At 35.2% G+C, this 26,753-nt stretch overlaps 1 protein-coding gene across 2 annotated transcripts in view; it reads right to left on the bottom strand.

Annotated features, from left to right (window-relative positions):
- The window catches only part of HACE1 (HECT domain and ankyrin repeat containing E3 ubiquitin protein ligase 1), a 95,275-nt gene that overhangs the window by 20,656 nt on the left and 47,866 nt on the right, over positions 1-26,753 (bottom strand). The window contains exons 12-20 of one of the 2 annotated variants that reach the window (XM_060030176.1): positions 21,379-21,713; positions 16,393-16,461; positions 16,068-16,155; positions 9,908-10,019; positions 9,719-9,816; positions 9,449-9,536; positions 5,215-5,364; positions 4,509-4,705; positions 2,027-3,037 (exon numbers count right to left, since the gene is read on the bottom strand). In XM_060030176.1, coding sequence (XP_059886159.1) covers positions 3,017-3,037; positions 4,509-4,705; positions 5,215-5,364; positions 9,449-9,536; positions 9,719-9,816; positions 9,908-10,019; positions 16,068-16,155; positions 16,393-16,461; positions 21,379-21,713 — 1,158 coding nt within the window. In that variant the 3' untranslated portion in view covers positions 2,027-3,016. Of the gene's footprint in view, positions 1-2,026; positions 3,038-4,508; positions 4,706-5,214; positions 5,365-9,448; positions 9,537-9,718; positions 9,817-9,907; positions 10,020-16,067; positions 16,156-16,392; positions 16,462-21,378; positions 21,714-26,753 lie in introns of those variants that run through there. The other variant, XM_060030175.1, reaches the window with a different exon arrangement.

The following is a 26,753-nucleotide window of genomic DNA, read 5'->3' as shown; positions in this document are numbered from 1 at the left end:
TTTTAAATTGAACTATAGTTGATTTACAATGCTTTGTTAGTTTCAGATGTACAGCAAAGTGATTCAGTTATATATATATATGTATATATATATATTCTTTTTCATACTCTTTTCCATTATAGGGTATTACAAGTATTGAGTATAGTTCCCTGTGCTATACAGTAGGTCCTTGTTGTTTATTTTATATATAGTAGTATGTATCTGTTAATCCCAAACTCCTCATTTATCCCTCCCTCCCCATCCTTGCCCTTTGCTAACCATAAATTTGGAAAACACACTAAATTTGTATTTGCTACCTTGTTCATATTCAGTGCCTTAGTATATGAGAGGCCCAGCAGTTACACAACCATACAGACCTCGATTAAAACTGAGGGTCTACCAGTTACCAATTTTGGGCCCTTAAGACAGTTATTTGACTGTCTATATTCTAAAGAAATATAGTGTCATAGTTACAAGCTCAGGCTTGAAATTTATAGACTGTCTGGATTCAAAACCACCACTTATTAGTCTTGTGATTTGGAGGAAAGCTACTTAACCTCTCTATGCTTCAGTTTCCTCACCTGTAGAAAGGGGTATCTATACCTCATAGGATTGTTTAAGTGTAAGTTAATACACATAAAGCACTTTTAACAGTGCCTAGCACATTATAAACACCTAATACATGTAAGACGCTTTTATTATTAAAGCTGTTCCCACACTGAATGAATAGAAATAACTATCTCAAAAGGCTGTTAGAGTAAATGAGAAATGCATAAAGAGCACAACTCGAATAAATGAAATATACACAAAGTACTCAATAGGCAGTGGCTATTATCATCACTAGAGAATACAACTGATGTGATGAGGTTGATGACTAGGAGAATGACACCACCCCCCATCATTCTAGAGCCCATCCACCTAAGTGGCTCATCCTGGAGTCCTTCTTCTTTTTCACCTTCCCAAACAGCTAATTACCATGTTCTACAAATTCTTCATCCTCAAAAGATGTCTCATTTTCTCCATCCTCACTGCCACTGTCTTATAAAATCACTCATGCATGCTCCCCAGAGCAACGCCACAATCACCTATCAGTTGCCCTGACTCCAATATTGCCCCATTTCAACCCATTTTTCACACTCCAAGTTGAGATTGGTGTTGTTTTTCTTAAAAAACATAAATTCAGTCATGTCAGTGCCCTCTACAGCATCTGCAATCATCCCTAAGCCTTCAGAATAATTTTCAAATTTCTAATTGTGGATGCAAAGTCTTTCAGAATTTGGTCCCTGTCTACCTCTCCCACCTTATCTTTTCCCACTCATTTACTTTGCAATCTACGCTAAGATCTACAACTCTGACCTACCTGTGGTTCCCCAAACAGACCATGCTCTGCCATCTCTGTGCCCTTCTATAAGCCCAGAACATGTCCTTCTCCCTTTCCTCACTCCTATCTGACCACTTAATGCTTCTCCTCTATAACTGAACTTCCATGCCACCTCCTCCATTCCCTGATATCTGTCCCATCTCACCCCCCCATTTTGTTCTCTCCCAGACTTAATGAACTTTATGATTAGTATGGTAAAAGTGTTGTTAACACTTAAAAGCCACGGAGCTTACTCTTCAGTACTAAGAGCTAGAACTGAAGGCCTAGCAAAAATATGTCACTCCTAACTTAAGGTTTTATGGTTCCACAATTTTATCGTGTGGTCAAGAATTTAAAAGTGAAAGTGAAAAGTTAAAGCAAAACTTTTAAAAATGCTGAAAATACTATTTAAATGTAAATGTTCAGCTCCTGGTAATTCAGCCATTTTCTAAAGTGAAACCAAGTGATCTTATTTTTTCCTCTAGATTTTAAAACAAATCATTGACAGATATAAAATTGAATTTAAAAGAGAATTTTATTTCAATTATGGAATATATACTGTTCTGCCTACATTACTTGTATTTATTAATATACTTCTTTTTAAACAAAGGTATTTTATCTATTTGGTTTCAGTCTACAATTACCAAAGCCTTTCAATAAAATTTAGGAATAAATGACTCCCCCATGTGGAGATTAGCTTACATCGACTTTTTCTTACTAACATGCTTGGCAAGTCACTTAAGCTTCAATATGCTTAGAAATTCTGACGTTGATGCCAAATGTGACAATTATAACTTTATACCTAAAGTTAAGTAAGTAAAAGGCTGACCCTAGAGTAACAGAAAAAGTTCATGACAGAAATGTATGTTAAAATATAACAGTAACACCTCTAAAGAACACGGTTTGAAAATTTTATTTGTAAATTGAATAATTTAACAATTCTAAATCAAGTGATCAATTTAAGATGTTAGTATGTTTTTAAAGATTTTTAATTTTAAAAAATCAGGTTGCTTATTGCACAAACATTAAATGCTTAAGCATCAACAATTTGATATACAATTACACTTGACCTTTACTAGTAATATTAGAAAAATGAGAGGCTCATTTTATTGTGAGAAATGTTTGTATCAGAAAAACAAAAGCTGAGAATTAACATATTAATGATTGAGATCCTGCTTTTACCTCTATATTACTGAACCTCATCATCAAAGTTAGCCTGTCATTAACAAAACAATGTCAATAATACAGTTAAATAAAAACGTGCTAAACTTAGAAACAAAACATCCAAGCTCTTTCATGTTACAGCAATATTCCAGCCTCAGGCTAGACTCACGATCAAGCCTCAATATAAGTGTATTCTTATTTGTTATTATTTATTAAATATCTTCCTTCTTTCTAGATTTTAATACAAAAACACAAATGCAAAAGAATAAAATACATATTTTAAAAATCTAAACAAAAATCATGTCATATGGAAGAGAGGCTGTTAGGAGATACAAGTATAAATATAGCTATCTACCATGCAATTGTTAATGAGCCTTTCCACTTTTCATATATCTGAGAGGAGTGACAAATCCAATCACCAGAGAGCGTATTCACAGATAGGAATCATGTATGAGATTCTCTCATGAAAAGCAATCACTTGCTTATAATGAAGATTTTATGACTTCATTACCCCTAATTGAGAGGAGGTAGCCACTGTAAAATAAAATAATAAATGCACTATGAGGTGGACAATCTAATAATTAGAAGATTTTATAAAAATTTCCATTCACTGGCAAGTTCATATAGATTCAAAAAATTATTTTAAGCATTTTACTATTTTAATCTTCCAGAGTTTAACGTGACTCATTATATTAAATCAAGTAAGATCTACCTCAGTGTGATTACTTTTACTAACAGGATGAAGAACCTTATACTTGAAACTAGGAGACCTGGGTTTTGGCCCCAGCTTTACCATTAACTCTTCAGGCTTCAGTGTCCTCATGTGTAAAACGAGAGGGTAGACTAAAACTTTACTAAGTATAAATGTACAAAAACTCAGGTCCTGATTTTATATTCATAAACTAAATTTCTTTTTTTTTTTTAAATATGTAAAGTATCTAAGTTTCAAAAGGTAAAATTACCTAGCTTAATTTAGGTCTTCATTCCCATAGATATGTGAAACCTAGGAACCTATTTTTATAGAAAACTATCCAATAAAAACTAACTTTTGTGTTGTGTTTATCAGTTTAAAAAATGCTGGTACCAATTCTGTATGGGAGGTATTATTATCCCAAGCACACAGAATAGAAAACTGAGGCTCAAAGAGGTTAAAACACAGCCAAGTCTTTTGGCTTTAAAAAAAAAAAACAAACAAACTACATTTTACTATATCTCTAGTCTACAAAATGATTCAGTGGACATTACTTTTTAAGTTAGCTGATTCTGAAGCTGTCTTGGAATTATAATCCAATAAAAGGAAAGGAAAAAGGTTTTAGTCCTGTTTTACCAGAAGTTGCTACTGGTAAGTGATAGAAGTGGAATTCCAAAACCAGATTTTCTGACTCCCAATTTCCTACATAATCTATCAAAACATAAAATAAAGCTGTATTATATATTAAAGTAATATTAACTTTCAACAGTGTAATTTAAAACGTGCACCAAGTTTTTAAAAAATATGTACAAACAGGAGATATAATAATAAATAAAAATAATCAAGTTATAAAGTTAAAAAAAGATCAAGTTCAGAGGTCCCGTAGAATTTACTGCATCCCAAAAGTGTGTACAAAGTTTAAACACTGGGATTTCTTCTCTCTATTGGAACTATTAATATCGTACTCCTAAAACATGAAATAGGGATCTAGTGCAAATATGATATTGATGTAAGTTTATATTTCTAATCAAATGTTTTGATATGCAGATGCCCAACTTACACAATCAACTGAACTATGCTCTAGGCTGCTTCAGGAACTGCCTCAGCATATCTAACACAACAATGAAATGATCCTTTATAATTCGAAGTCTGGTATTTGACGGTTTAGTTAATTTAAATATTTTATCTGTTATAAATGTTACAAAAGTCTAACAGTAAAAGTTTTCCTGGCTAGTGCCAGGAGACTTAGAGTAATTAGCAAACTATCAGGGCTAAGTTACAAACAATGGCTAAGGTAAAAATTCAAATACTTACTTTGTTATTTTGTGTTACAAGAATACTTCCACCCCCAGGTTTCAAAGGCACCTCTTCCATTGCTCCAAACACATCAGTCTCAACAGAAAAAGTTAGTTCTAGACCCAAATCACTAATATCATTATCTAAAATCCACTGCAAATTTTTGGCATATTCTGGATCAATGGATGCCACATCTTGGTAATTCACAGGAATACCTAAAAATGCAAACATACAGCAGTTATATTCTAAATGTTTCTGCCTTTCCTTATCTGTTTAATGGTGAAATACTGCCCTCTACAGATACTCTGTAAAACTGCAAAATATAATCCAATTCACAGCATGATTTAAATGAATGTTAATTCCTGAATTTGGAAGTCTGTAAATTTAAGCTTACATTTCTACAATGTAACCTTTCTTTGAAACAGCTATTCAGGAACTTATTATAAACTTTAAAAAGTGTCAATTCTCTTAAGTATATTCATATTAAAATGCATTTTTAGCATAAACATACACACACTAAAATGGAAAAAAAAAACTTTTTTTAATCAAAAATGTAGGTTATTTTTTCTCTCCCTCAGGCCCCCAAATGCCTTACATACACAGTCTCCAATCAAAACAAAAATTATTCACCCAAAATGCCACCATTTATCTACTTAATTTTCGCTAGAGCCTATAAGAAAAACACTTTAAATAAATGCCTAAGGAAATAACAATGGAGCCATACCAAGAATGTGCTTGTAGAATGATCTCGTGAAGTAAATGTTCACCAGCTGCCTATGGTTCAGAGCTAATCCCAAGATCTGTCCAGCAAACCGGAAATAGTTCAAGTGATCGGGATTTACATAGGAGTTGCTATTAGGTTGAAAAGTTGTTCCTATTAAAATAAAGACAAAATAATTTATTTTTAAGACCATGCATAAGAGAGATCATTTCAATGCAGGTAAATTAGTTCACATACAACTTCAGCAAAGCTAAGGTTACATTATGTATAAACGTTCTTCAGCGAAGAAAGTTCTTTGTGGAATATTTAATAGTGGAATTGGAAATACTAATCATTAATTCACACATTTATCAGAATAAGTCTTTGTGCAGAGAGAAAATTTTAGAATACTTTTCACTGAAAGTAGTTGGAAGAGGTGTCAGAGAGATCCTAGAAATACATACACACAATAGTGGAATTGGAAATACTAATCATTAATTCACACATACTTATCAGAATAAGTCTTTGTGCAGAGAGAAAATTTTAGAATACTTTTCACTGAAAGTAGTTGGAAGAGGTGTCAGAGAGATCCTAGAAATTCATACACACACACACACGTTTTCCCAGGCAGTGTGGAAATAACTACTTAGGCTATGAATTAGGGCAGACATTGTTTCATTCACCTATACATGCCCAGCGTAGCAGGTATTCACTACCATTTTGCTCCTTAAGGAATTGACCACTACAAGAGAATAACTAAAATTTTTAGATGTACAACTGTTTTCCTCATGACAAATAATCAAGTTTGAATAAGTACCACTGAGGTATAAAAGTAAAAACAGCATTAGCAATAGTTATTGACTATTGCCAAACTCTAGTGCAATGGAGGGTAATTCCAGTTACATGAAAAAAAAGTCTGGGAATAAGATAGTGGTGAATGTACTTAATGCTACTGAAGCGTACACTTTTAAATGGTTAAAATGGTAAATTTTACGTTATGTATATTTTACCACAATAAGAAAGTCTCAAAAACAAAAATATAGTGCAATGGAAAAACCTAATACCAAGATCTCAACTTTAAATAACCTTCCTTATTTTTTCTGTGTGACCACTACCTCTCATTCATTCAACAAACATTTACTGAGTTCATGCTATCTACTTCTCTTCTAGGCACCTGGGCAAAAAGAAAGACTGATAAATCTAATGAAATAGCATCAAAAATAAATAAACAAAGGAAAAGTGAAAGTATTGGAAAGTGAAATGTTTGGCCATTGAGCATACATATTTTAACTCTTTGTGCTTTGCTGGTCTTTGATTTATCAGTGCTGGCACTGGACTATATTGCCATGACCAGCAAGTTTACTTAGATACAAGGTACACATTTGGAAGCTTATGGCTGAATGACTTAAAAGGGCCACATGAAGCTAGTCATCCACTGTTAAGTACCTTTTGAGACTCATTCCCAGTCATGATATAAGATTGGGTATTAAAAGTCAAAGCAGGGACTTCCCGGTGGTCCAGTGGTTAAGAATCCGCCTTCCAATGCAGGGGACGCGGGTTCGATCCCTGGTGGGGTAACTAAGATCCCACATGCTGCGGGCAACTAAGCCCACGTGCCACAACTGGAGAGCCCGCCCACCGCAACTACTGAGCCCGCGAGCTCTGGAGCCCACGCACCACAACTAGAGAGCCCACATGCCACAACGAAGACCCAGCACAGCCAAAAAAAAAAAAAAAGTCAAAACAAAGTTTTGTGAGATGAAGAAAGACTTCAAAGACAAACATAACCATTATTCCAAAAATACAATATTCTGAGAATAATCAGAAATACTTTTACCTATTTCCTCCCCTAGGTCTGTGTATATTTCCTTCTCTAAGTACTTTCCGGGAAATTTGGGTTATTAAAAAGAATAGATACAGAGAAGTCAAAAGAAAAAAAGGAAACACACGGGGGGAAAGGTCTTCAGGAAATTAATAATTTTTAGCTCGAAAGTGAATTAAGATAGAATATAAAGTTTATGTCATGTTTTAAGTTCAAAACCAATAAAACTGTGACATTTCATCATCTCAGAAAAACCCTATTCAATAAGAAAATATCATTTTCACAGAATAGTAATAATAGCATCGGGCTTCCTTGGTGGTTCGAGCCGTGGTCCGGGAAGATCCCACATGCCGCGGAGCAACTAAGCCCGTGCACCTAAAGTACTGAGCCTGTGCTTTAGAGCCCGCGAACCACAACTACTGAGCCCATGTGCCACAACTACTGAAGCCCACGCACCTAGAGCCCATGCTCTGCAACAAGAGAAGCCACCGCAGTGTGAAGCCTGTGCACCACAATGAAGAGTAGCCCCTGCTCGCCTCAACTACAGAAAGCCCACATGCAGCAATGAAGACCCAACACAGCCAAAAAAAAAAGAATAAATAAAATTAATTTTTAAAAATATTTTTTAAAAAATAACAATAATAGCATCTAATATTTATTTCTGATTTCTATGTGCCAGGCACTGGGCTAAACATTTTTACACAACAGCTGATTTCCCACTGTATTACAAAACATAGGTTATCACCATATTCAAATAAGGAAATCAAGGTCCAGAAATACTACATTTATTGGATCAAGATCATAGCAGAAAAAGGGACAGAGCTAGGATGCACATTCAGTGGAATGTGCCAAAGGCCAAACTCTTAGCCACTCTACTACACTACTATCGCTCTATAGTAAGCATCTTAATTTAATTAGAAAGCAAGTTTTAAAGAAATTACTACATACATTAGGTCTATCCAAACATTCCCCACATTTAGGAACCCTAAATGTAATTTTCTTCTTGTCAACTAAACGTAAGAACATGAAAATATTTCATCTATATTTTATTAATATTACAGCCCCAAAGAGAAGACATACATGGCTCACAAAAAGGACGAATCAGAAACTATGGTCTATGTGCTTCATCATATTACCTGCCATAAATTTGCAGAATAAGCACCTCAACTAATGATTCCACACCAAATCTGTTTTTCAGATATGAAACTAAATAAACAACTCAGAATAAGTGACTATAAAGAAAAGAAATAAATCTAAAATACAATGTTTTAATGCTAAATCTTGCTGCAAAGATTAGGCCTAAAAAACTAGGGCCTCATCATACTTGTCGTAAAATCACAAAGACACTAAGTTCATCTCAGAGCAAAGAATCAAAGGTTACAGAATTAAAGTAGGAAGTCCCATATTCCTAAATAATTTCAAATACACTGAATGTGTCTGAGGAGCCCATCACATAGGTGAATATCTGCAGTTCTCTAGCATCACTGCAGCCCAACCCCGCTTGCCTCTCATACAGTCATCCTTCTTATTCAATGGAGATTTGCTGCTGGTTTGGTTGGATACAATAGGAAACTACAATTAATAAGACACTCTCTCCTTATACAAGAATTTAAACGTTGGGAAAGAAAATTTTTTCAGGAAATAAAAGCAACTGAACAAAGCATTTAAAAACTGAAATCCCACCTTCACTTGGATGTAAGTCTTTATTAAGTTAAAGAACTCTCAGGTATATCTTATACAAATGAGGTGGTAACCATTGCCATTTAGCGTATCAAATGACAATTCAGTAGGTAGCAAACATCATTTCGATGATGTTTTTATTTGCATTACATGGTTAAATAAGAGCTTTTTAGTTACCAAGTCTTAATCTTTTAAAAGGGCTAAAAACAAAGTTACTACAAACAAACAGATTATAAGTTAAGATTTAACACACCATGATTTCTAGACTTTGTTTTTAATGACCAATAACTTTTAAGAGTTGGAAACTCAAATAGGGTTAGCAAATTTTAACTTTTCCAACACGGACTTGTATTTTTTTTAAGTTCATCTACTAGCACGATTTTATAAAAGGAAATTTTAACTCAAGAAAGGTAGACTAAAGGACGATCCTTAAATTGAATAAATTTAGTTTTATTTTATACAAAGAACTGATGAAAACTTCCTTGAGGCCAGCACTAGTCCTTGAGACAAGCATTTGAGAACCAACTGTTCAGAGGAAAGAATGCTAGGCTGAGTCAGGTTCCACTCAAGATCCTACCGCTCATTAACTGCTAACATAAACAAAAACCCTGAATTTCAATTTCCTCTTCTATGAAAAGGGAATATCCAACCACCCTAGCTCACAGGGCTAGTATAGGAATCAAAGGATAAAATGCACTGAAGTAGTCTGAAAATGTGACAACTCACAGAAAAAGTCATCTAGACTGTACAACTTACCATCAGCTGACTGGGTAAACAATGCATAATCAGGATTGACTATCTCATTAGACAGAATATCAAACCACTCACGCACAACACCTTGACCCTGAGTTCAAGAAAATAAGATTAAGTATCAACAGAAATATATGGTGAAAATTTTTTCTAAATAATAATAACATTAAAATTATATTAAATTTCTTCCATTATCAATTAAATATTAAACTTTACTGAAGGGCATTTCAATCTTTTAGAGACAGTGATCTTAACAACACTTATTTTTATACCCACCATGCCTTCTTCCCCATGGAACCGTACAGCAATTCCTTGCTTTAGCTTTGCACAATTTGCTTTTGACACAACTTCACAGCTACTCCTAAAAATAGAATCTAAATATGTAGCATTGGTTAATTTTACATATTAAAATTTACAATAACTAGTATTTTGTGCCTCACACACACATCACTTTGTTAAACATACCTCTGTGAACTAGCAGGATATCATTTTCATTCACTGGCCTGTGCACCATGTCTGAATCTGGCTGTCCTGAATGCAAATGTTCATAGAACCATTCACAGCGATCTTTAAATGGCTACCCCAACAAATAACAGTGAAATATGTTAGCAGTATTTCAGTCACTTAACTGTCAGATTTACTTAACTAGCATGCTAAATGCCCTTTCTACAAATAATCATTCTTACACCTTTATTTATAATAAGTAGTTCTAGATAAGGTTCTGACATTACATCCACTATTCACAAAAAGGCAGATCTGAGCTGAAACACTTTGACTACCTAGAGAGCATATTTCTTTTTATTCCCTATATTATCAACAGAAAAGACTTGATAAATTAAAAAGAATTCAATATCAGACATACAATTGAACACACTCTCAATTTCTTTTAAACCCAAGAAGGCTTGTAAGAATGAATTTCCACATCCAGAAAAATTATGTTGCATGTTCATTTAATTTTCTATGAAAATAATCTTTATGGCTAATTGTAATTTCCATCCTCTGAATATATGCAGCAACTAGAAAGGAATTTGTTATCCTTTTTTCTTCCCTTCCTCCACCCTAAAAACTGAAGAATAAGATCTCGTGAACAGTAAATAAAGTCTCTACCTTTTGTTCTTTTGCCAGATATGCAAACTGTAAGTGATTTGTAATTTTATTCATCAGAAAGTATTATTGAGTACCTAGGATGTGTAAAATGTAAAAATTTCATTGCTGAAAACTGTTTAATACACTTAAAGAGATGAGAATAACATTGGAACAATATAACACATAATGATATCAAGTTCTAAACAGTGAAGTACAGACCACAGTGCACTAAGAATTCAGAGATTGTGCGGATAAGTGGAGTACAAAGGCTTCATGAGGTCCTGGGTAGGTCTTGCTCAAGAAGGAGGAAAAGAAAGCACACCAGGCTAAGGGAGACAAGGAAAAAGGCTCAGAAGGAGAAACTGTGACTCCACGGAAGACGCAGTGAAGGCGCCGGCATAACTCTACACATATTGAAAGAAGGAAGTTTTTGTAAGTAAATCAAGGACATAATTATGGATCCTTCGAATCAAGTAAAAGACACAGTGGCCACTGAAGATACTTGGCCAGAGGAATAGCATGGTAAATGCACTCACTAAAATGAGAGTACTACCAGGATAAAGGGAGGCCATCTAGGCAGCAGTTGAAATAATACGTATAGACTGATACGGTCCTGGTCATGGTAGGAAAGAAGAACAATGAAGTAAATCTGAAAGACATTACTCCACTGAATAAAGAAGAAAAGTAAAAGATCTCTAGGGGCAGAACTTAAAATCAGAAACAGCTTAGAGGGGGAACCCCAGCACCACCACCGCCTACCCCACTCCTAGAAGGCACTGGTGGAAGACAACGAATGAGGTTTTATATGTTCTGAATTTAAGGTTACTTAGGATATAACTACTAAGAGCTTAGAAATAAATACTAGAACGTTCTGCAGCTGAGACATGAGAAAGAGAGTCATGAACAAAGCTGAAATGGGAGACAAGGTAATGTCCCTTGTTCAAGAGATTAAAGACACAGGGACAAACACCAAGAACAGAGAAGTTTATGATCACAGGTCAGGATTGAGAATTTGCTTATTAGCAAATGATACACACAGCTAGAAAAGTCAAAGGAGAACCAGGGTGGTGCAATACCACAAAAGCCAAAAGTTTCAAGAGATAAATACGATTCATGTCCAACACCACAAAGAGGTTCTCTCTCATGCAATTTTTAGGATACCAGTAAATTTCTTCATCTGAGCTAAACTAAACATTTGTTTTCTTCAAAAGACTTAAGCATCTTTTTATTAATTCTTAATAAAAATATTTTTATGAAAATAACTGGTGCAAGATTAATTGTTGCCTTTTAATGCCTGTTCTTTCAATAAGAAAAGAGTAAATGCTCCCTTCTCCAAAGTTAAATGTATAATTTTGTCCATACTTCTAGCAGTTTTCCACATTTTAAATAAAACGCTGCTGTTGTTATATTCATTACTGGTCATATAAATAAAATATTTCATTTTTAGTAAACAGGCTAGAATGTTAAGTGCTTGAAATTTTAATGCTGATTATTCCTAAAACTTAGGTAAAAGAGGAGAGAAAAAATATTACACAGAATTAATGTATTTAAATATGGGCTTTGAAGTTTGATAAACATGGTTTGAAATCCTAGATCTGCCACTACTAGGTTTGTGATCTTAGGGGAATTACAAGTTCTCTCAGAACTTTAGTTTTCCTACCGGTAAAATGGGGAAAATAATACCACTTCAAGGGCTAATTCTGAGGATTAAATGAAATAATGCAAATACAGAACAAAATAATAATAATCATAAATTAACTAACGTTTATTAAAGCATCTATAAGCCAGGTACTGTTTTAAGCACTTTACATGCATTTTCACATTTAATCCTCACAACACTCTGAGAAAAAGGGACTTTTATCATCTCCATTTCATAGAAGAGAAAAATGCAGCACCAAGAGGTTAAGTAATTTGTGCAAATACTCAACTCCCAGAACGCTAATAGATGTTGTTCTTATCACTCACAACAACGTAAAAATTATTGCGAATAAGTATTTTAAATGACAGTAAACTTATCTGTCATTATAAGATATTAAATATTAAATTCTATCCTTCATATAGAAAATGTGGACCATTTGAAAATAAATACAAGTGGCAATTTTTTTAAAGTAATTCAAATGTAACATTAAAAGGTACAAAATGCTACCTTCAAAAGCTAGTAAGTTATCTGTTAAGATCAAAACATCCACACACACATCCATATACCTACAAAGCCAAAGACCACATTTCTGTATGTAAACTTTCTGAGTACCTGCATTTCCATAAAATAATTCACAAAACAGGACTGATTACAGAGGCTCTTCTTAATAGTATTTGTACAGCAATACAAAATGTCTCTCCCTTTAACTAGCAGGCCACCTGAAAACCACCAACAGAAGAAGAAGTCAATCTCTTAGCAGAGGTAGCTGTTTTTGTTTTTACTTTTTTTAATAGCCTCCAAGTTACAGAAAATTTCTTAGTATAGTACAATGGTGGGGTTTTTTTTCCCCTAAGGTGAAAGTAAACTGCTAACATGAATAGTACAATGGGGTGTTTTTTTTTCCCCTAAGGTGAAAGTAAATTGCTAACATGATGTCCAGTTACCCCTAAATACTTCAGTGTGTATTTCCTACAAACAAGAGAATTCTCCTACACAAGCAGTTTACAATCATCAAAATCAGGAAACTGACACTGATATATTACTATATCTAATCTTCAGACCCCATTTCAAGTTTTGGCGGGATCCATATAATGTCCTGTATAGCATAATGACTCATGAACTGCGTTCAGTTGTCCGCTTTCATTCAAGCACAGCTGTTCAGTGTTTTCTTAATTTTCATGACCTACATTTAAAGATTGCAGGTCAGTTATATTGTAGAATGTCTCTCAGTTAGAGTTAGTCTGATGATTTCTCATGATTAAATTCGGGGTATGCATCTTTGACAGGAATATCAAAGAAGTGACACCGTATTCTCAGTGCATCCTATCAGCTGGCACACTGGTATGGCTGCTGTGATCACTGCCAAGCTTCTCCACTGTAAAGTTCCTTTTTAATCTTTGTAATTAGTTAGTATTCTAAGAGGAGATACTTTGAGACTATAAAAATATTCCACCCTTCATCAAACTTTCCATTTATTCATTAATTCTTTCACTATAGACTTACAGGTTCCGACTTTATTTGCAATATTTTGTCATCATTATTTATTTTGATGTTCAAATTGTTCCAGATTTGGCCAGTAGAATCCATTCAAGTTGATTCTGAACCGTTTTGACATAACCTCATAATTCTCTACACAACTTTCTGGCACAATAAGATGATCCAGGCTCATCTTGTACTTTCTCTGAATTAGCCATTTCTCCAACAGGCCCTCGTTCATTGAGAATGGTATTCAGAGACCAAGAAATGGATGCCAGGTTTGCTGTATCTATCTAACCACATAGGAAACTATAAGTTCACAGTGATATCTCCAATTCCAATCCAATAGTACATGATTCATCGTTTTCCTCCATTTTTTAACTTTCTCCAACAGTGAGACACATTATCTTTACTATACTGACTTATTCAATCAACTGCCCCACCTCATATATAATCAATCTTCTGTCACTGACACGGACCATTCACTGCATAGATACCCTATACTCCACTCAAGCTTTGTCAAATTACTCTGAGCAACTGTCACCACCCTGCACACTGGACATCCTCCATATACCATGCCAACTCACATACTCCGTGCTGAGCTCCTCTTCTACACAAACACCCTCCTTAGCATGTCCAAGCTCCTCACTGGGCCACCACTATGCATGTGGACACCCGCACTGGTCAGGCAACAAAACCCCCTCTGTGGGTCAAAAAGGTGGATAGCTAATGCAGATGCTTTTGCAGGAACGGAAGAGGGAAAATGAAGTGAAAAGCAGAGACAGTGTTAAATATAGCAAACTACCTCTTCCAAAAACTTAAAGCTTCTTTCACCTATAATCTCATTTACCCTAGAATGGAGTAATTTAGTGTAGATTAAGAAAATGAACTTAAGAACCAGATGGACTTTTAAATTCTGGTTTCCCCACTTAGTAGCTGAATGACTTAAACAAGTTGCTTAACCTCTCCGGCTTCAGTAAAAGAGTACCTATCTCACATGATTGTTACAAAAATAAAATAATCTATGTGAAAAAATGTATGGAACCTGACATAAAGTTAGCATTAAATAAATGCAAGTTATTACTACTACCTTATCTTTTACATCATCATTATTAAACAGATGCCAAAGGAGACCTATATACATGTGTATAATTTTATAAAGATTAGTTCTTAGCTTTCTTTAATTTCTAAAAGGATCAGTGTCCCTGAAGACAATTTAAAATATCTATAGCCTTTATCTTATGACTACTAACCAAACCATTACCTCCAGTCTAGCCTACATTTCAGACAAATTATTTCCTAAAACTTTGTAGGATCATGTCATTCTCCTAAAATTATTAGTGGCTCCTGACAGCCTAGCAAATGGAGAGTCTGCAATCTGGCGATCAATGTTCCATACATTATAACCCTAATCTACCTTCCCAGAATTACATCTCATTCCTCACCTACACAAAATTTCTGCTTTAACCCACTGTATTTTAATACACTTTTCCATCTATATGTCCTGACCCATATCTTGGCTAGAATGTTCATCTTCCCCATTTACTCCTTTCAAAATTTTGCATGTTTTTTAGATTAAAATCCACCTCCTCTTTGAAATCTCCCTTGACTACAGCAGCTAAAAGCAAGCTCTTCCTCCCTTAAACTCCTAAAGAATCAGGTCATACTGTAATTACTGTATTTTACGGGTACGTTTATTATCTCCCCTGCTAGACTGAATTAAGATCCCCTTGGAGACAGAACATATCCTTTCTATCTCCAAAACAACTACCATTTATTGAACATATATACAAGTCACTATTTAAAACTTATTATTCACCATGGAGGTTTTATGAGGTTGGTGTCATTATCTCTGTTTTACAGATGAAGAACCCAAGGCTCAAAGATGTTAGAAATATGCCCAAAGTCACATAGCTGCTAAGTAGCAAAACAAGCTTTTCCCAAGCATGTTTCATGAAACATGAGATATATGGAATGAACCCTCATCAGGGAAAGCTCTCAGGTCAATTAAGTTTGGAAGACTAACAAAGCTAAATTATTATTTTTACCAAAGGGCTTCTCAAAGCCTTTAGCAAGCTGCTGATATGCTTTATCAATCTCCAACAGGGCATGTGTTATACTTCCCAAATGTATTTGGGGATAAAATCCCCAAGGACCATCAGCCTTATAGGACTAGTGTTCCATTTCAGCAATGTGGCAACATGTTGTCTTTGCACATAGTAGGCACTCAATGCACATTTCTTAAAGTTACTCCTCGTACAAAAGTTACATACTAATGTAACTCCATATACTAAAGTAAAGAATAAGGTAACGTCACTCCACTTACAGCAGGTGGTCTCAAGTATAATAATTACTGAACAGTATTCAAATTAGCTGAACAGTATTCATTAGACATTCTAAAAACAAGATCAAAAAAAGCACTACCTGTGCTTTTATGATATGCATGAATCTTGACATCAGTTCAGGACATTCAAGGAGGAAGTGAAAGTGGTCAAATATAATCTTGGGATTCCTAAAAGAAAAACACATTGTTTACATGGATGGGAAGGATGAGCAGCATTAAGTGACATGCAAATTTAGATATACAGATATTGAAACAGAATAAAAATACATATTAATCCACACCTACTATACTTGTACTTGTCATTGAGCATTTTTTGAATAGTAACAGAAGTAATATTTTTTCTGTTGAGATAAAAACTGTAAGAAAAGGCTACAATAGTAATCCATGAAACCAAGAAAGCTTTACCTGTTAACAAAGCATTTTAAAACTTCATCATGTTTGCAGACAAATTCAATGAAACGGGGTGAAGTCATTCTGTGGGGGGTAAAAAACAATCAGAACACACAGACCAAAGTTGGTGATATGGCAAATGTGACTACGCGTTGAATTGGACTGGCTTCTACACACACACAAAATGGGGTTTGGATTGTCTTTATGGAATCTGAGGCATGCCTAGTCAATTTATAATATGAAATATATATACACACTCAGATATATATATATAATAACTTTTCATTAACAGATGATATAAACAAGTGACTTTTTAAAAACCTTGAAATTTTAAGCATCTCTGTCTATATGTTTCCAATACATGGTTAAATGATCCTATAGAAAGTGACATTCACCATCCAACATGTTAATAACATAAATGATGCTTAAAACTCAAATATTCTGTACTAATTCCAGATCAGTTCAATAAGTATCCTAAAGATCAGAAAACCAAAAACAGCAAAGTATTGTTATTTCTGCAATTATAAAAAAAATTATAGCTTTTCTTCATCTATCAGAAAAGGAAATGATAAGCATGTAGCGTAAGCCCAGATAACTGGGTTTTCTCTACTCAGTAATGCAAGTGCCTGACTTAAGGTTTGATTGGCGAACTATCCACTTCAAAGATGGCTATCTCGAATAAACACAACGCCAGGCCCACAACTAGATAAAGAGCCAGGATGCCTCCCACTGAGTCTCCTGTTTCAGAGATCTTGGTTAATTTTGATAACTGACCATTTGGGCTACTTGTTTTTTTCTCTTCTCATGCTTTATACTCCCACTCTTACGTTTAAATTCACCAATAGTGAGCCCTCGAAACCCTAGTCCCCTGCCCTCGACCCCAGGCTTGTGTGTGCTCTTTCCCTCTTTCTCTCTCTCCCCCCACTCCCTAATGATGACCTGGCTGTGTGGCCCCAGGTGTGTCATGTAATTTCCAGGTCCTATAAGTAAAAAAACTTTTTTCCCCCTAAGTTTCCAATGGTTATTGCTGAAGGACATCCTGTAATCATACGAAGAATCACAAGGGCCAGTCTGGCCACGACATTGGTCATTGATAGGTGGAGACTGGCACACAGAACAACTGCCGTACTCAGCAGGACTGCATGACTGCCCTGCAGGGAACCAAGAGGAACGCCCTTTGGCTGCAGCTTGCTTACCACCACCTAACTCAGGTAAGTAACACCATCTGGGAAAGGAGCACCACTTGCTGGGGATCTTCCTTGCAGCAACGTGCTTTTGCGTACTGCCTCTGTCATGTGTTGCCTGAGACATCCAACCCAAAAGGTCACAGCTGCCAACAATCTCCTCAGAGCAGTACGATCAAGGCCATACATGGTCTAATGAGACGATGAGACCACTAATTATAAAGGCCTTGAATGACTATTAATGTGTGTGAGGATCCTCTTCGCCTCAAGGCCAAGGAGAGCTAAGGAAACTGAAGTGGACAGCAAGGCTATCACCGCAACCCAAGGAAAGGCTCTGGGCTAAAGGCACGAGAAGATTCCATAGGTGAGGAGGGGAGACCTCTGTCTGTAACCACAGTGTCAGTATGTTGTGCCTAGACTGAGTGTCCTAACCCAGCAGAGTAAAACAGCCTCACAGTGGAAACCAATGGTACCACCTGACGGAAAATACACCAGAGGCCCATGGTCTGTGTCACCACTTCACTCACTACTGTCACTCTTTGTCCACTAACCCAGTGGGATATCGGGTCCAATCCCTGGTATAACGCTACTGAAAAATGAAGCGCCAGTGCTTCCTAAGAACACTGAGGAGGTACACCAGCTCTTTGATAAACGCAAAACCCCTTGGTCGCTACCAGGGCATTATTCAATGCTATGCATACTAACATGCCAAGAATTTGATATTATCGGGTTGGCCAAAAACTTCGTTCGGTTAATGAATACATTGTTCAATAACGTTCTTGGTGAAAATGAAAAATGTGTCTTCTATTTTTACTTAAAACCGAACGAACTTTTTGGCCAACCCAATACATTCCAAAAGGCTGGGGGCTTTTCCCAACGAGCCTGAGTATCTGGTGCTAATAGAGGCCGACCACAATCCTGGAGTATTCTCTTGGGAACCCTTGAAAGGAAAGCAGGCACCTACGAAGGGGCTAACAGTGACGTCACCTAAAATTTTCCAGTAACAACACATAAGATTAAGGTAACAGGAAAAAAACAAGAAGTAGAAACTGAGTTCAAAAACCACTCCTTAATTCAAAATTCAAACCCTTCTCAAAGATTTTATGCAACAGGAAGAGGAGAAGGGAGCAGACTACTGCAGGTTTTCTTGTTTGTTTAGAATGAGCTCTAAATTGTTGCGACCACCAAAATGCATCAACTGGTCAGTATCTCTAAAGACCCTAAAATCCATAACTTTGTTAAAGATCCATCTGGACTACAAACTTGTTTCCTCCAAGAGATCACAGATGCTGAGCCCCTTTCCGCTTTCCCCTGAAAGGGGCAGAACTAAGAAAAACGCCTCACAAGGCATCCCTGCCACCAAGGCAAAAGCTGACAGGGTTAGCAAGGCCTCTAAGTGAGGAAAAAAAAACGGATATGAGAAGGCAAAAGCACCCAGAGCCACAGATATTCATACCAGGGCACCTCCTCTCCTCACTTGGATATTTAATGCCTGGCACCATGCCGACTCTTCCATACTGCTAAGGCTCACTGTGAATGGAAAACATTACGATGAGGCCCATCTCCTGCTGTGCAAAACTGGCATGGTCCAATGGATTTATCATTTCCATGACCATAGTGACCCAAGTGACCTCCTCTTCATTTCCAACCCTAGAGAAGCCCCATTTGACCCTGAGTCCAGGGAATTATTTTTACAGGACACTCCCCCTAATTACAGGTTGGCCCTACTACATTTTATTGGGACTGCCAAAACCATCCAAAAGGCACTAAAAATCCTAGGAGGAAACTTACATTCTTTCTCTGTCCCTTAAGATGTAAGTCTTACCATGTTTTTGAAATACAAATACCCTAGGAGGTAACTAAAACTCTGCCCACAATCACCTGAGCCTGAAGGAAAAAGAGAAAGGGAAAGAGGCCTTTTAAAATATAAACTGTTGTAAAACCTCTTACCCCAAATCTAGTCCACACCCTCCTTAAGAAGGGTCAAAGACAAATACAAATCTTAAAAGTCTTCTCCACAAATATTTGTAAAAAGCTTTAACCGCTGGAGCAGGTAACCTTAACTTGTTCCATCTGCCAGACACAATTTGGACTCAAAGGTAGTCTGTAAACTAGTAAGTTGTATATTGTTGTACCTGATCCACAGCTAAAATTTTAGAATGGAAGTTATAGGGTTTCTGTGTCTGGCTGCATGCTTATGTATGTCTATACAGATGTATGTTACATGCAAGTGATTTTTTTTTTCTACCTCTGGATGGTATTGACAAAATTAATTTGTAAAAGAGCTGTATTTAATTGGCTTAAAAATAAATACTATGAATTAAGTATTCCTAAAACTCAGTAATAAACTAACCCTAACATTTTTCAAGTTCATGTGATCTGGGATAATCTTCTGTAAATAAAAGGTAGTTTAAACTTGCTGGTTTAATTTAAAAAGGCATATCTCAGATTTATCAACATTAGATATAATGCAGACATGCAGCTTTTATTCTACTTGGGTTTACAATTCAAATAAGTTCATATTATCTAGGTTACACAATTTGTGAGCAAGAAAAATAGCTTGGGATGATGGCCAATTTTGTCTAATGCCTAGTGAGACTTTCATGAATAATCTAGACGTAATTGTTAAGAACAAGTGATTTAAACAGATGTAAGTGGAGTAAAGTTTAGGTGAACTTTTCAGCAATAGCTATGTTTCATGCTATGTCTACTTAAAAAGAGTTTCCCAAATCTCTTTGGTAACTTAAAAACTTCAGAGTTTTGCTAAGTTAAATTAAATGATGGAAAATTTACTGAATATCTAGGTCATTTCCAAATAAGGTAAGATATTGAAACATTAATTACTAAACATAGGTTTATCCACTTTTGGCTTTCTATTACAGAGGAACTAATGATAAATTTGGTTCTCTTACTAAACATGTCTTGTACCACACTGAAAAATTATACTATAAGGAAGCACTCTTGTGGATATCAGATTCTAGTCCTGTTAACTGCCTTTGAGGTTTTCTTTTTCTACCTGTAAACTGTACTGGACGCTGAATTTTCATTTCCTCCAATATCCAGCTACAATTCTTCAAATTAATGTTTCCAATTTTTCTCCCACCCTTCTCACTTGGAATCACTGAGAACTAAAACTGTTCCTTTTCCAAATCCATACAATATAAAGTAGAATAACTTGATGTAAAATTCAGAGAAACAACAACAACAGCTCATATATGGACAATCTTTGTGCCTGTTGCTATATGGGCCACTCAGAAAAATCACCAGATACATTCAGACTGCAAACCAGGAAAATCTAGCCGATTGCCTCCACTTTATCCACTTCAAAGAGGCATCCGCTTCAAAGATGGCTATCTTGAATAAACATAATGCCAGGCCCACAACTAGATAAAGACCCACCCCTCCATCTCCAAGCTCCTTTGTTTTAGAGATCTTGGTTGATTTCAATAACTGACCATTTGAGCCACTTGTGTTTTCTCTTCTCATGCTTCAAATTCCCACTCTCATGTTTTAAATTCACCAATAAAGAGTGAGCTTTCAAAACCCTAGGCCTCTACCTTCAACTCCAATAAAAAGAGAACCCCAGGCCCTCGAGCTTTCTTTCTACTGGCAACCTTGCTGTGTGGCCCCAGGTGTGTCATGTAATTTCCACGTCCTGTAAGTAATAAACCTTTTTTTTTTTTTTTCAAAGTTTCCTGATGGTTATTGCTGAAGGGTGTCTTGCAATCATAATAAGAACCACAAGGGCTGCTCCAGCCACAACATTGGTTATTGATAGGCAGAGATCAGCACACAAAACAAGCAGAAACCTTCTTACCCTGGAGGCATCTGACAAGAACAGCACATGTAAAAAGCTTGAATGACAGCACTTAGCCGGTTAGCTGTCATAGAAATAACATCCTGGCAGTCTGCACTGGCTTCCTGTTTCCCTCCAAGAGCATCTGGTTTAGATTCCCCTGTGCCAGTGGATAGATTTTCATAGCTCCCAGGTCCTGGAGGTTCAAATGCAGGAATGGAAGTACCATCTTGATCTTGGCCTTTTTGTTTCAGTAAAATAGAAGTGATATCCGTTGAGTCCTTTTTGTTTTTCATTAATTCTGTAGCTATTAAAACTAGCCATTCATCTAATGAGTGCCAAAGCAATTCAAGAGGCTAAGAAAAAAAGAAAGTGTTTTTTTAAAACATCATTCTTAAACTGCAGGATAAAAAACCCACTCAGACAAATATTATAGAAGAGAATATTTACTCTAGATACTTTTATTTTCCCAAGTTTATGTGTCAGCAATGCCTAAAGGTAAGTAACAAAAACATAAACCTCATATAAATGACAATTTCTTCATTTATAGCAAAAACTTAATTTGCACTTATTTATTCCTTAGAATAAAAAAAGGAAAATTAAACTCTAACCAAAAAATGTATAAGCAATATTTCTTTTAAAAGTTTTCAAATATTTAGTTTTAAACCATACATTACTTTTATGAATACAATCCCCCTAACCTTTACTGTATTAATGTGTCAACTATTTTTAATTATGTTGTTTTTCAATTAAAAAAATGAGAATTCATAAAGAGCTTAATAAACTTAGTTTACTGCACTCTTCTTTACATGGAATCTCTGAGATTTTGAAAATTTATGATGAGAAACTTTAAAATATGATGTGATATTTACATCCACACATACACACACACACACACATATACATATACAGGCATACCCAACCACACACGAATCCATCTCTAATAACTAGAAACTATCAAATATTGGCTAGCAAATCCATAATTCAAAGTAAAGATCAACAGCTTAATAAAAAGGAACACATAGGAGTAAACAGTTTCTTAATTCTATACTATTTTAAATATTCCTTTTGAGAATAATGAAATGTCTTTTGTAAATTAACAGCAAATGAAATTTTATCTTTAAACTACTATGTAATCACAAATGCTATAACAGGACTAAGTACTAGAGAAAAATGAAATATATGTATCATCTCTAGTGAACAGTAATTTTTAACACAAGGAGAAATACAAATGCCCAAATACTATTAAAAGACATGCTACTGGGGATCTAATGTACAGCGTTGTCACTATAGTTATCAATACGGTATTGTACACTTGAAAGGTGCTATGAGAATAAAGCTTTAATGTTCTCACCACAGCAACAGCAACAAAGTGGTAATTATGTGAGGTGAAGGATGTGTTACCTAACCTTACTGTACTAAACATTTTGCAAAATATACTTGTATCAAATCATCACACTGTATACCTTAAAGTTACTCAACCCTATATAACAGTTACAGCTCAGTAAAGCTGGGGGGAAGAAAGACCTGTTAGAACATTTTTTAATCCCAAATAAAGATGAACAGTGAAGGCGCAGGGGAGCAGGGGGGATAGTGGTTTAATGTCTTCCATTCCTACACTATTCTAAATATTCCTATTGACAGTGATAAATTGTCTTTCTACAAATGAATAAAAAGTTAATCTTACTTTTTGATTCTTATATGATCACAGAACACTACAAACTAGACCACATGCTTCTGAAAAACCCACTCTAAATATTTCAACTAAAAGAAATAATCTTACTTTTAAAGACCACTATGTAAAGAGATTATACAACCATATTTGGAACTTTAGGAAATGTTTAAATAACCTGTTCTGCCAAGCAATTCTTTACAATTATTATCTAATAAATCCCCCTGCTGTTATCGTCAGCCTTTCTTCAGATTTCCAGAAGACTCTCTATTTGAGAATAATCTACTTATTGAATTTGCAAACAATTAAATCACCCCTAAGTCTTCACTTAAAAATTAAACCAAAAAGCAAGAAGGAAAAAACCCTACCACCATCAACAAAAAACCAGTTTACTCATTCAACAAATATTTAGTTAGTACAGCCTAGGTAAACAGGTAAGCAAAGTGAGGTAAGCAAAGGGTTTCTGAGAAACCCTTTCTGAGGTTGAAATGAGCACCCTTCTCCTGCACAAAGACGGCTTTTCCATGGTTAGTCACAGCAGTTGGATGCCTAACTTCTTAAAGGGTCCCTGAACTGCTTAAAAGAAGGGCAAGAAGTACCAGCTGCCATCAACACTGACATGGTACCTTCACTGAAAATGTCTTAATTTTAATCATGATCCAAGTTTGGGTCTATAGTCTCTCTTCATGAGAAAAACATTAAACCCTGCTATAAAAGATGAAAAGAACTTCTTATGTCAGCAAAACTATTTAGCTTTCATCAAAAAATGAACTTCCAAAAAAGAAAGAACAGGTGGTGATGAAAAACTGCTTGAAACAAAAGGAAAAAGGAATAACTGGCCTCTAAGTGAGAAGGACTAAAACCCAGAAAATCCCCACACTAGCTAGAGATGAAGGCTAAGGCTGGAAGTGATACCTGCTCCTCACGTGGATGAGAGTGCTGAGCCTGAACTACGATCATCCTATTCTCAAATACTGACAACCTGCAAAAATTAAAGGTGAATTCTGAATCATTCCAGAAATAATATCCAAAAACAGCCAGATCTGTGTAAAAATGATAGTGACAATAAAGATACCGAGAAAAGCTAGAAAGAGTTTTCAATAGAGTAGCACAGCAAAGAATTAAAAGAGAATGAGGGAAAAAAAGAAGTAGTAAATCATCTTGGGCTTTTCTTTAGTTTTCTCTTTTCCCCACTGTTTATTTATTCATTCACACATGCACTAAAACTAAATCCCAACCTTAAAGCATTTTTACCTAGGGAGTTGTCCCTTTGAAGACTTGTTCAGAAAATTCATTCCTCAATAACAAAAAGAATACTGTGAAAATAACTTTAATTTCTAACTGTAGTAGCAGTCACAGACAGAAAGGGTTAAATTTTAAAAATTAACAATTGCAAACCATGTCTATGAGGCTTTTTCATACTCATACATAATAATGATAAAAAACATCAATACAAAGTACCATACATATTAACTGTTACAGAAAAATGAGTCAATGACTATGGAAAATATTAGGCTTCTTGGCACTATGGAAGTATTACTTCATTTCATATTATTGAGTGATCTTCACCACAGAATTATATTCTACCTATAACAACGATTTGACAAGCATACATGATTTTCAAAAACATTTCAAGTTAACAAGTCAAAGCTATAATATATAATCCCAAACTTGTTGGACAATTTAAAAAATCTCAAGATCCATGTGTTAAATGAGATACAAATTTGACAGGAAAGCATTACTAACAAACTTATTAATAGCATCTTGAAATTCTGTTAATCGGACTGTTCTCAACTCGATAATGTCAAATGCCACGATCCAAAAGATAAGATCTTAAAGTTAAAAGTTTCTCAATCTTTCTTGGCTTCCAATTATAATTCTATGAAACCGTTAATAGTCGCAGCTTACTACTCACAAAAAAGGAGCATATCAAGATTCAAGAAGCCTAAACTCTCTTCCCCACGCTCACCCTACTTCTATAACCAGAACTACTTTCTCCTTCAGATGTTCCAAAGTTCACAAGGCTCTAGATAAAAATCTCTTAACACTGAAAGAAGGGCTAAGTGTTAAGATTAACTTAAAGGACTTCTAAGATAAATCAGGAAACTAATAACAGGATGTTAAACAAACCTACTACAAACACATGGCCTATAAACCCACTCATTCTTAATGGAAAACCCATTAGCTAACCCCAACAATAAAGTGACATAGTAACTAGTTAATGAAATAGAAAGTAGGGATCAATTGCTACCATAGACAAAATGTGGTAAAAATTAAAATGGTATTTCCAATCTAAAATTGCAGTTAACTCACCAGATGGTTCAGATTTTTACAACTTCAATCATCCCAAAATGAAAAGACCTTAAATACATGGATGACAGTGTAGTTTCTATTTTTATCCATGTAAGTGGGAGGGCAGATCATTTTGCCATCCTCCAAAGAGTCCACATTTAATTCATAAAATTAGATAGAAAGAGAGTAATCAGTTCCTTAAGAGTAACACTTGTTAATGTTTTAAAAAACTGGCTGCGTTTGTAACAAAAATGTTTTACCAAAGTGAAAGGTCAAAATTTAAGAGAAAATAAGTGCTCAGAGACAAAGGCAGTTGTCAATGATACAGGGGAAAAAAAAAAAAAACCTTAAAAAGAGAAATAAAGATACTAACAAATGAAATAAAAGAGAAGGAAAGAACTTTATATATTATATATATCATTGATATATAACAATGAAAACAAAGAGTCTGGATTCCATAAAAGAAAAGCTAAAAGAAAAGCAATAATATCCTTTTCTACTCTGTTTTATCTGTACTGACGGTCTAGATAGAAAAATAACATTTAAATCAAGCACTAAACGCCTATAAAGAGGTTACTTAGCACATAAGTATTTTCTGATATCATTAGCAACAGGTGGCAAATTGAAATTTTAACAAAAAATAAGACAATAATAAATATAATATATACTCAATTTGTCAATAGTGACCATATCTATACCTGGTTTGATTTTCATTCATCATTACAGATGAGTAGAAGGACAAGTAGAAAAATCAATCAGGAGAAGTTTCAGTAACAAACTGCATGAGTCATATTAGAACACATTAAGAACAACTTCCTGTAATATGAATGTTTGAGCAGTGAAACTCACTTAAAACAGCACTAACAAAACAGAGGATCAATAATTCAAATTCAAATTTTACAAAGACAGGAAGCTATCACTTCTAACTAGTATTAAAGGAAGTGGTACGTTGAAAAGCTAAAATCTGAATTACAAGAAGATGCATAACTTCCTTCTTCCAGGAGATGGCACAGTAGGGGAAAAAAAAAGAAGGAAGAAAAAGACACATACACACACACACACACACACACACACACACACTCGCGCGCACAACTGTGGGGGGAGGGAGAAGCATGCACACATGTGGCTGAACACTCCTGCACCAATGTAAAGAAAAAAGAGCCTGAAGCAGACGAACAGATGCACAGAAACTGATACATACCTATTCTAAAAGGTTATCATACCTATTCCAGGTATTAAAGAATTGACTAGTGTCAAAATGCTTGCTAACCATTTATTTGTGTCTGCCAAAAACTTGCCATGTAAGACTAGAATCATTTAGCATACATCATTAATTTAACTTTATATAACTTCAAATTTTATAGATAAGTAAAGCTGTCAATCACAACTCATTTTTGAGGATGTGGCACGTAAAAACTTTTATATCACCTTT

Source organism: Delphinus delphis, chromosome 14 (genome assembly GCF_949987515.2).
Source record: "Delphinus delphis chromosome 14, mDelDel1.2, whole genome shotgun sequence".
In the NCBI taxonomy this organism is placed as follows: domain Eukaryota; kingdom Metazoa; phylum Chordata; class Mammalia; order Artiodactyla; family Delphinidae; genus Delphinus; species Delphinus delphis.
This window is presented reverse-complemented; position numbering and strand designations above follow the sequence as displayed.